The following is an 11,426-nucleotide window of genomic DNA, read 5'->3' as shown; positions in this document are numbered from 1 at the left end:
ATAAGATCAAAGACTAGCTGATAAAAAAAATAAATATAAAGGTATTATTGAAAAGTTGTAAACATAAAAGAATTTTTCGATAATTAGTAAATATGATATGAACATTTTTCATTTTCATTATCGTTATACATCGTCAGAAATATGGGATATAAGAAATTCATGTTTACCGGTCACGTTTGTCTTTTACCGGTGATGTAACTTTCGTTCCCTTATGATCGATTTATCGCTTTTCAGCATCACAAAACTTTCAGGGCAAGATACTTGTCAACACGGTTGCAACGACAAATCCATCTGATCGTACGAAAACGAGCAACGTATTATTTTCGAGTGCCATACGAAAAAGTCTACAATAACAAATGTAACAAGTAATTACGGTACACTGTTAATCGATCAATTTGCATTTCTTAGGGTTAACTTCGATCTCCTCTTCAAAATCCGACTCGCTCTCCGATGTTAGCCGATCTAAAATTGATAAAAATTTATTAGTTTTTCTCGACCTATGGAGGAAATAATTTCAATGAATATTGTTAATTTCCAGATTTATTTACTTGCAGCACTGACGTCTTGCTTTTCGATTAAGCTAGTCAAGAAATTATTAATTTTAATTTGACTTTGCTTCATACACGAAATTAAGCCGCTTAAATTATTTTCGTTTAACGTGACACTGCTATTATCTTCGTAAATACACCCATTATTTTCACTAATTTTTACATTCACTATCGTATCGGTCATTGCGATATCTATACTTTCTATTTATAATTTTGTATTTGTTCGTAAAAATATTTGCATTGATAAGCATGCTATGTACTTTTTCAGCTATTTGTAAAGAGCATGTGAACTGTTTTTTTCAATAATAATAAGTTTTGAATAATTAAAGTTAAATCCGGCATATCGTTAAAGTTTCCTTAATAGAAAGATAATGTATTTCATGGATTTTTATCAGTTTAGTCAAATTTTGTAATTATATATATATATATATTATTTATACATACATATATAGATAAATGTGTGGAAAAATTCTTCGATACATGCGAATGCGCCATAAAATTTTGCCACATAATATTCTATATATATATATATATATGTATATATATATAATTGCGTATATAAATAGTATATAGGCCAATAGCGACAATGCGTGAGATGGTAGGGGATCACTATTGGCCGAAGAATTGTCTTAGAATTAGAACTTATTATTATATAAATGTTTTGAACATTGAATATACAATCCTATTTACATACGCATGCGCACTAAAAATTGGTCCCTGATACACGCCGAAGTTTCGCATGTATATATTGTATACATCTGGTCGAGTCTTTTATGTTGTAAAGAAGGCATATGTCAGGGTTAGCAAAATGGTTCTGCTGGAAAATGATGCGGTAATTTTTCGAATCCGAAACGCTATTTTCCATACATTCTATATTAATTATAATTTTAGTTTCTAGTCGAGTTAACACGACTGTTCGACAAATCTCGTCTGTCTGGTTCAGTAGTGCTCACTATTAAACGGTGTAAGTATGTGCATATTAATACTATTCCAAACAGCTTTAATATTGGATATTTTCATAATTTAGTTAATGGACACAATAAACCGATACCCAGGGAAGGTAGACCACCTTTGCCAACGCCAAGCGAATTTCTTTGTTTAGTAAGAGCTACGTTAAGATCCAAAAAAATAACTACCGTTGTACGTGTCGTTATTCTCAATGAATTGTTATATCATTTAGAACATACGAAGCTTTATGTGCTTTATTTTTCAGATTCATTCCAAGGATGTAAATAAGTTTCAACAAGCGTATTGGAATTTATTAAAATCGAATGTCAATGGTCTGAGGAAGTTGAAGAAAGTGAAATCAGCAAAGCCTAAAGTCCACTGACATTGCCACACAGACTGTTATAATATATAAATAAATATACACTGAACCCTCCTGTAACACGGATAATTTGTTCCGTGCTGAGCAAAACTTAGAAATAATACAAATCCGAGGAACGAGTTCTATATGTTACATATAGAAACCGGTGTTATAAGATACGAAGTCGTATAAAACCTAAGGTATCGTTCTATAACACAACTTTACATATATTTAAAGGAAAAACTAAATTTGTTCCGAGTATTTTTATTAATTTTAAGAGTTTATATACATTTAAAATAAACAAAAATACAACATTTTAGTAAAATGAAAAAATATAAACTGTAGCAATACAAACGTTTTCTGTTAGTATAACTCATTCTCTTTTAGCAGGTGAAAACTTCTCATCACATTTTATACCTTCGTTATTAAGTTCAACTGACTTCTGACTTTGTAATTGAGCCAAAAGTTTGTGGTAAGGATCTAAGCAGCTTTGCAGTTCTCTTTTAAATTTTCCGCTACGGATTATCGAAGGATCTTTCTCGATGAAGTAGTGTTCTAATGTTTTGGCCAAATCTATTCCCCTTTGGACATCGTTTAAACTTAAATTCGGAACCGATTCGTTATTCGTGTTTTCAAAGTTATCGTCTATTGACGCATTCGAGATGGGCTTGTCTATAAATTCCTGCTCTCCTTGGAATTTGACGTTGCGTAAGGAAAATCGTTTTTTCAACTTATCGAACCAGCCTTTACTTGCAGTGAACGATTGGCTTGGTTGTTCTGCGGAAGAGTGGCCAATCTTCTTCAAACGTTTGTAGATTCTAAGAGCTTGTTGCCTAACAACATTTCCACTCAAGGGGATCTTTTTATCTATACAATCTTCGAACCAAATCATAAGAACATGTTCCATTCTAATCATGTCGATATCTCGTACGCGGGCCACACGTTTCGCATCTAACGAGCATCCATCCACAACACTTTTCCTTATTTTATTCTCATTTTTCTTTATTGTCCGGATTGTAGCTTCGTTTAAGCTCAATGATTTCCCAATAGACGAGGGTCTTTCGCCATCGTTTAATCGATTTAAAATTTGGATTTTATCTTCGAGCGAAATAAACTTCCTTCTTAACTGTTTTCTCTTATTTTCATCAGGCATTGTGAAAATCTAGGGGCGGCTAAAAATGATTTCCACATAAACATTGGAATTTGAGTAATCAAGAATACATGCGCTACTAAAAAAAAAGAAAACAAAGTCTTTTTATTTAACAAATTACACTCAACCCTTTTATTACGGTACTATGAGAACACTTGAAAATACGTCTGCATTTATGAACGAGAAACCGCCTACTGAATGAGTTATGTCTGGGAATTCCCTGTTTCAAGTAAGATCTCTATTATTCTCTCTCGTTTAGTCCAACCTCTGTTATATGTGGTTATATGCAGTGCAAGTGAGTGCAAGGATAACTTCCCAGCACTTCCCAGACAGCACAGTCTGACAGAGCCTACCACCGGACCCAGCCAGCAGAGCCCCTGACCTACAGGTTACAGGCAAACACAACGCTTGGGCCGATTCAGCCGGGCACCTGTGTACAAAATGGCGCGAATATCACCTGCAAGGGGCTCGAGCCCAGGGCCTGCCGGCCGGGCTGGGATTCAGCCTGTTTTTGAGAGGGCAGCACGCTATCACACTAATGTGGCCAATCAGTGCTTCGATTGAGCCCAACTTTTCTCGCGCATGCGCGACACAGGGCGGGTCGCATCAATGTGGCAGTACTGTGCAAATGCGTAGCAGTCTCCCTTTTTACCGACAAAAGTATAATAAGTTAATAAATAAGACCTTTGAGGGCGATTGCTGCCTAGATTGACCTTTATCTGGCGTTTTTGACTACTGAAAAAACCCGTGTTTGTATTATCACGAAATGAGAACGCGAATCCCGCACCCTTGCAATCTTGCAAATCGGCCGAACACCGGCCCGGCCGGCAGGCCCTGGGCTCGAGCCCCCTGCAGGTGAAATTCGCGCCATTTTGTGCACAGGGGCCCGGCTAAAATCGAGCCGGTGTGCTGTCTCTGGGTTCTCATCTCATACCAATTTGTATATAGACAGTGAGCTATAGTTTAGGCCTTAGCATTAGACCATATATATATACATATGTGAACGTGTTACAAAACTTTTGGAACACCTTGTAGAAAATATATAAACGCGTCAATTTACCAATCATTGATTGACGAACAATGAGAAATTTCCTGTTTGTCCTGCAACTTTTAATTTTCCAAAAGTTTCGCAAATCTCTGAAAAATTAATTTTTCGCCCACTCCAATTGTGAAACAATTTATATATATACATAGCAATACATGGTAACTTTACCAACGGTAGTCCGCTGACCGTTATATATATATATATTTAGAGGCATTGTGGGAGTAACAAAATTCTTGTAGCAAATTTATATTGAAAATATAAGTTCATCGAGAAAGCGATGTTTAATCATGCGGCATATTTTTAATCGAATTAATCAGCTTGCTGCATGAAATGCATTGGACAAAAAGGCAGGCGTGCCCCTTGACGTAGGCCATTTTGTAACTTTTGGAACACCTTGTAGAAAATATATAAACGCGACGATTTACCAATCATCGATTGACGAGTAATGAGAGATTTACTGTTGATCTTGCAACTTTTAATTTCCCAAAAGTTTCGCAAATCTCTGAAAAATTAATTTTTCGCCCACTTAGTATCCAATTGCAAAACAATTTATATATTTGAATAACTCTAACAACAGTAGTCCGCTGACCGTTATATATTCTAAATTCTAAAGTAACTACATTCTTGCAGTTAATAAAAACAACAGCAAATTTATTTTGAAAATACAAGTTCATCGAGAAAGCGATGTTCAATTACGCGACATATTTTTAATAGAATTAATCGGCTTGCTGCATGAAACGCATTGGACAAAAAAGCAGAAGGCGTGCCCCTTGACGTAGGCCATTTTGTTGTGCGTTCAGGCTTACAGGGATTATCCCTCCAGGGGCAATTGGAAGTGATCGAGACAAGTTTCAAATACTGGTGTAAAAGTGACACTGGATTGTCGAAAGCAGTGATCGTAGTTTTGCTCTTCTCGTAAAGTGAATAATGTTTTCTTAAAGAAATAATTGTTCACCTGGGAACATAGTTGTCATACATGCATTGTAATTGATGTACATGCCTCGTGATTTCGAACTGTGATTATACGAGTAACGTTTGTCTCTCGAAAAGTCGGACAATCCCTTGTTGTCCTTAATTTGTAAAGAACGAGAACGATGGAAGAAGTAATGGGTATTTAAACTTCTTTTCAAATTGAAAAATCTTCTATCTCGCGAATAACATGTACAATAGCGTGCTACAGATTGTATAATTTTTGTTATAGAAATTGTGAAAGTTGAAGATATGTTACCAATTAAAGACACATCTTCGATAGAGAATTTGTTTGGTAAAGCTTTTGTACTGCATATTATTTATCTGCTCGTAATAATAGTCTCGATATTCATTTTTGTTTATTACAGTTGCAGAAAATATAGAAGAGGGTATTTTAATATCAAATGAGGCAGAATCTAATATGAAAGGTATACACGAACGGACACACATTGTTTCTTAGCGACACGTAGAAGGAATGCTTTTATGTTATTCGCTTCTTTTATTTTATTTATCACAGTATTTTTTTTTATTATACTTTTACAGTTATTACTGACGGCGATCAAATTATACAAATTATAACGGATTATGAATGTGTAACATGCCGCAGAGTCTTTAGGTCTCAGGATGTAAGCTTTATGTATTTCATTTGATAGAATATATATATGTGAATTCGTTATTTCTATCTGTTACAATGCTACGTAAGCGTGCGCGTTCTATACAACATTTCTAAAAAAGTTTCCAATCAATTTTGTAGATGCTGACAGAACATTTAGACACGTGCAGGGAAGAGGATGATTCTATGACCCTTATAGAACTCAGAAATGTAGATCAGTACGATTCGGAAGAAGATAAGGATGATGACAATTCAGAATATGTTGATGATATCAATAACGAGGGTATATTATACGATATAAACTTCTTCCTTAAGTGCATCGGCGTTCTTGTTTATTATATAAATTCTTCTTTATAGATTCAAATTTAAATAGCCATAAAAATAATAACCACAGACCGGTAATTGTGCCTGTACCTGAAACCCAATGCCATTGTTGCGCGGAAGACTTGAGTACTGCTCACAATGGCGGTGAACACAAGTGTTCCGAATGTGACCTTTCGTTCAGGAAAAAATCATCTTTGGCCAGACACACCGTAGTTATTCACTGGCATTACGATAGTTGCATCTGTAAGGAGTGTGGACAGTCATTTAAAAATAAGAAAGCGTTGAGTAAACATCGTTACACTACTCATGGAGATGATAAGATTTTTAGGTAAGTCTATAGATCTGTATTAGAAATTCTAACGAGGGTAACAATTAATTCTATGGAATTATTCTAGATGCGAACGTTGCGACACTTATTTCTCACGAAGCTACCATTTGAATCGGCATTTGATGCAGTCTGGTTGTCACGGTAACATTCTAAACACGTTTAATTGTCAAGTGAGCTTTTTTATTTGTGTTCCAAAGTATAAAAGAGGTATTCGATTCGTGCGATATTAATTACGTCTACTTCAATAGGTTTGTCAGAAAGGTTTTACACGTAAAGATAATTTACGCGAACATTTACGCACACACGTGGGAGAACTTCAAAGGCCGAAGAAGTCATGTAAATATTGCCCTAAGGAATTTCATACTACTCAACAATTAGTAATTCATGAACGTGTGCATACAGGAGAACGACCAGTCCAATGCGATTTATGTCCGAAGACGTTTTTGTCGACGCTTGCATTAAGAAAACATAGACGCGTGCATACAGGAGAAAAACCATTCGAATGCCATTACGTAAGTATTATCTCCGCGAATGGAAGACTAACATTTACAAGAGATAATTTATTTCTTCTATAAGGGATCGACATTAGTTTTTAAATCTGTAAGTAATAATTCTCTTGCGTAATTTTCTTGCAAGCAAACCTTACGGACAGAGAAGACTGCGTAAGTTTGAGCAGTTTCACAATATTGAATACTTTTAACTTTACTACTAAATACTACCAGTACTACTACTATTGGATTGGAACGAAAGTTCGTAGCGTTTGTAAATTAAAATTGAAAACTAAAATTCAGATACTTATTAACAGATTTATTCAATAACATATTTTCCATTCTGTTCTATTACATTTTTGGGGTAACTTCTGAATAAATACCTTAATTTTATCTTCGATTCTTAATTTGAAAACGCTATGAACTTTCTTTCCAACCCGATACCGGAAACTATAATTCTAATATTTACAATATACTATAGAATGTTTATTTAATCACTTTAGTGTCAAAAGAAGTTTGCCGCTCGCGAGACCTTGAATCGTCACGAGAGAACCCACACCGGCGAGAAGCCTCATGTTTGTCAGTATTGCAACAAGTCGTTCATTCAAGCTGCTCAGTTGAGGGCACATATATTCCATCATACCGGTGAAAATGGTTTTTATTGCAACGTATGTGGGAAAGCGTTCAATCGGAAGGCTCGATTGAATGTCCACAAAAAGTTTGTTCATGAAGGGGCAACACCGTTCACGTGCGAAGTTTGCGAGAAAAGATTTATAAGAAGGGAAGATCTTGTTAAACACTCGTTGCTTCATACAGGCATTAAACGTAAGCTGCAAATATCTTAAACCTTGATATTACCATCTTAAAACAACATGGAAAATAATTTGATTATTTCTTTAACACAGCATTCAAATGTGACAAATGTGACAAAGCATTTTCCACTAAATCCTCTTTACACGCTCACTCAAATACTCACAGAAGAGAACCACCTCAGTCTTGCCTCGAATGCAATAGGGTTTTCATTCGACAAGATTGTTTAATGAGGCATATCAAATCGAAGCATCGTGAACTGTTGGAGGATGTGATGAATGAAGTGGAGAAGAAACATTTACAAACACAATTATACAATATTGCTACGCTTGCTGCTGAAAAGACGAAAAATGGAGAATCCAAAGAACTTTCTACTGATGAACTATTAACAGCTATATCGGATCTGTTAAAGATATTGATCGACGATGAAACTCTGCAGGTATACATTGCGACAAATAATTTTGGATCGTAATAAAATATAGGATATAATAATATTTAATGCATCTTGTGATGTTTCAGCTGTTCGGTTGGCCTGAAGCTCCCATACAAGATATTCTAGAGGCTGTGATTAGGAGGTGCGGACATTCGCCAGTAACATCGGATACAAATTTCTACTTCACCGAGCGACTGAGGGAAAACATAAAACTTTTATTCAGCGTTGTTATAGAGGATGATTCAGTAAGATCACTTTTAACAACGAAAACGGTAGATGATGTTATTCTACACGTTTTACAACTGTCGAAACAATACATGACAGATTCGTAATTTCATTGAAAGAAATAGAAAACGTTTTTCTATTATTATGAAAAAAAATTCAGTTCTTCAACAAAGAGATTCCATCGAGTGTGAAAGAGAAAATGATACCAATAGAATTTGAATATACACTACTGTGCAAAAGAAAGAAGCATCCAGTATAATTATAAGATATAATGACAAATAATATCTTTATGTAGAAATTGTATTGTACAATGATTGATTCATTGCATTTATAGTATTAGATAAACCGCAATAAAACACATATTCTCAGAACTATTCAATTAAACAGCGAAATCCTTTTTCAAAACTTACTGTGTTCTTCTTTGATTTTTTACGGTTTTCTATTAAATATGGCCGGGTGTTTCTTTCTTTTGCACAATAGTGTACATAAATAGTATATTTTACTCCATATTGCTGTTACGTTGTACTATATAATGTTATGATTATTGAAAGATTGCAAATATTTTGGATATTTGCTTGATGTATTTTTTATAAGAGCAAAGGTATTTTTTACCATTTTTGAAGTCTTGAAGTACGGCTCACATCATAGTTAATTTGCTAAGGCATTTGATATCAGAGTAATCTATTTTCACAGCTATTTAAATGGTATGTAAGTGATATTTGAATTTCTGTTTGTATATTCAATTATGTCAGTTTTCATTGTCAATAAATGTGCTTGAAATATTATAAATCATGGGGTACCTCTATGACCAAGGTAATAGGGAAAATTTCCAACAGTGTCGATAATATACTGAACTAGTTGCGTATAACTAGACTGCGGATTTTATGCATTTATGATGAAATGGGCAGGTCTAATTTTTGACAGTAAAAAAATTTGAGGACTTTAAATGTACTACTAAATTATTTTCAACCTGTTGAACATATTCAGCAAGAGATTGAATATTTTTTTCACACCAGCTTGTTGCGATTTAGGTAAAAAGTTTTTATTTCGCATAAAGATCCGTAGTCTACGTATAACAGTTTGAAAATATTTACATTTACAGGAAAAAGAGACCTTACAGAACAATGTAACGTATAAAATCATAAAATACTGTAACAGTAAAAAGAAGTATAATTTTCATTAAGTATATATACATATAATGATTTCGCCGAACAGTTCGTGTTCAGAGAGATAATGCAACGATACACTACGCTTCCTCCTCGGGTTGCTCTTTTTGTTTTTTCCATCTTAAAATTCTTGCTTCTGGATATTTTTCCACGTGAAAGCTGCAAATATCTCCATACTCGGCTCTCAATCTAATTCGTACATTATCATGGTCTCTTTTTCGTTCCATCTTACGCAGATATATCTGGTAAGAGGGTAGTTTTGTGTAAAACGGCGGAGGAGCTGCCTTTTTCAGGACCATTCTTCCATCCATGATGTATTCCTTGAAATCTAAGATTTCGTTCTTTTTGATATCTGATTCTGTTCTTGGTGTTTCCGGCGATGCAATTACTTTGGGAAAGTAATCATGCTCTTTCTTTAATTCGACTAGATGCAATTGTTTCTCGTCTGCTAATTGTTGATACGTTTTCTGAAAGTATTTTTATTTACTATGTGTTCATTTGCTAATCAACGGTGGTAATAATACGAGATCATTTTTACACAAATGTATACCTGTCTTAACAAACCGATGAAAAAAGCTTTTATTATGTATTGAACATTTAAAGATCCTTCGATTTTAGCGTGTATATCTTTTATACCGACTGCCTCGCAGATCGCCCTAATCACTCTGTGAGCCTTGAGTCCGTAGCCCTCAGGCTTTTGCGAAACGAATATTTTCGTCTTGTGAAATTGTGTATAGAAATCGTGAAGTACTGAAACATAAAAATAATTTTTAATCTTTTAAAAATAATATCAGTTATCATATGGAAATATTACTTACCGGTATGATTATTATATCTTTCGAAGTAGCATAATCTTTGTCCAGCTCTGTTCTTAGCTCGTTTAATGACTGTTTTAGCATCGTTCCCTGTTACCGACGAGAAACCAACGAGCCCATTTCCATTTCCAGTTACAACCGTAGCCCGGCATTGCTTCATACGGCCAAAATGACTAGTCATAGTGGTTGCATTCTTGAACGCTAATATACAACTTTGAAAACCTTCAAAAGGTTCTGAAACAATAAGGATATAACGCTATCAGCAAATACATACAACTGATATTTACATAGAAATAGGTACATAGTTATCATGCAACTATAAACCTTCGTCAACAGGATCCGGAGGTCCGATCTTTCTGCCTGCTATGCTGGCGCTAGTCCAACCACGTTCCAAAGGGTGAAGCTTATATCGTCTTTTACTGCTATATTGATTTTGCATTTCAATTAATTTTTTCTCTCTTTCTGGATCGTCGGGGAGTCGTTCCCGTGTAACCTTTAATGCACCTTTAACAACTGGAGCATTCAGACCCGGAAATACCATTCCAATCTTCCCAACTCCAATTTTCTGCCCTCTGTTTAGGTTTTTAATCCTTGGTAAACCTTTTCCTCTTCCACGTCGTTTTCCTGCGTTACTAACACTGGTAACAGACTTCCATAACAACGATGCTGGTTCTAAATGAAACAAATATTATTATATTAAGAAGAATTCGATCTTAGTTTTATCAACAAAGTTTAAAGTAGTAATAAGTATACGTTACTTTTGTTGAAGAAGTTGGTGTTTTCCCTGGCAATTTGCACCAACGGGATATTTGTTTTTAGCAGACCAAGAGCTGAAACTGTAAACAATTTAATACAAGAATACAATAATGAATAAACCTTTGGAACGTTTTAAGGTAATCAACAAGTAATAAGATCAATTTATACAGATGTTATCGTTTTACCATTGGTTTTAAGGTTATTAATCTTTATGGAATTCGAGATTAATCCGCAAATACGAATCATACGGCTCGCCATTTTCGAGGTATGTTTATTCGAATCAACAAAGTTCAATTATAGTGATCATCCCTCCGTATCCCTTGATAATACAAAGTAGATTTAGATTATGAGAGTACTACAGCTTGAAATGATTCTTGTTTCGTGCAAAGAATAATCGTAAGATATTTATGTCTACTGTGCGCAGTCTGCGCATTGCGCATACGCACGTCT

At 34.8% G+C, this 11,426-nt stretch overlaps 3 protein-coding genes across 7 annotated transcripts; 2 read left to right on the top strand and 1 right to left on the bottom strand.

The window, feature by feature from the left end:
• Positions 1 to 1,292: 1,292 nt before the first annotated feature.
• Positions 1,293 to 2,213, top strand: Srp14 (signal recognition particle 14). Its single transcript, XM_076427732.1, has 4 exons — positions 1,293 to 1,380; positions 1,440 to 1,512; positions 1,576 to 1,688; positions 1,762 to 2,213. Exons 1-4 carry the CDS (start codon positions 1,357 to 1,359, stop codon positions 1,876 to 1,878), a joined length of 327 nt encoding a protein of 108 aa, XP_076283847.1. The 5' UTR covers positions 1,293 to 1,356; the 3' UTR covers positions 1,879 to 2,213.
• A 2,248-nt stretch (positions 2,214 to 4,461) lies between these two features.
• On the top strand, positions 4,462 to 9,028 carry LOC143210648 (uncharacterized). 4 transcript variants are annotated; one of them, XM_076427690.1, is made up of 11 exons: positions 4,462 to 5,159; positions 5,230 to 5,313; positions 5,387 to 5,446; positions 5,562 to 5,644; positions 5,773 to 5,914; positions 5,989 to 6,283; positions 6,351 to 6,453; positions 6,532 to 6,795; positions 7,275 to 7,596; positions 7,677 to 8,020; positions 8,101 to 9,028. In XM_076427690.1, the coding sequence occupies exons 1-11, from the start codon at positions 5,144 to 5,146 to the stop codon at positions 8,344 to 8,346; spliced, it is 1,959 nt and encodes a 652-aa protein (XP_076283805.1). In that variant the 5' UTR covers positions 4,462 to 5,143; the 3' UTR covers positions 8,347 to 9,028. The 4 variants fall into 4 exon arrangements, with proteins under 4 accessions (XP_076283805.1, XP_076283807.1, XP_076283806.1 ...); XM_076427692.1 differs by having other exon boundaries at positions 4,463 to 5,152; positions 5,251 to 5,313; XM_076427691.1 differs by having other exon boundaries at positions 4,463 to 5,159; positions 5,251 to 5,313.
• Positions 9,029 to 9,391: 363 nt separating this feature from the next.
• Mrps5 (mitochondrial ribosomal protein S5) lies at positions 9,392 to 11,402 on the bottom strand. Of its 2 annotated transcripts, none has more exons than XM_076427716.1 (6): positions 11,162 to 11,402; positions 10,979 to 11,050; positions 10,545 to 10,892; positions 10,224 to 10,454; positions 9,956 to 10,155; positions 9,392 to 9,872 (listed from the first exon to the last, which is right to left on the bottom strand). In XM_076427716.1, the coding sequence occupies exons 1-6, from the start codon at positions 11,232 to 11,234 to the stop codon at positions 9,486 to 9,488; spliced, it is 1,311 nt and encodes a 436-aa protein (XP_076283831.1). In that variant the 5' UTR covers positions 11,235 to 11,402; the 3' UTR covers positions 9,392 to 9,485. The 2 variants fall into 2 exon arrangements, with proteins under 2 accessions (XP_076283831.1, XP_076283830.1); XM_076427715.1 differs by having other exon boundaries at positions 10,979 to 11,056; positions 11,162 to 11,401.
• Positions 11,403 to 11,426: the final 24 nt, after the last annotated feature.

The sequence above is a fragment of the Lasioglossum baleicum genome, chromosome 7 (genome assembly GCF_051020765.1).
Source record: "Lasioglossum baleicum chromosome 7, iyLasBale1, whole genome shotgun sequence".
Classification (NCBI taxonomy): domain Eukaryota; kingdom Metazoa; phylum Arthropoda; class Insecta; order Hymenoptera; family Halictidae; genus Lasioglossum; species Lasioglossum baleicum.
The sequence above is the reverse complement of the archived record's forward strand: the minus strand, read 5'-3'. Positions and strand labels throughout refer to the sequence as shown.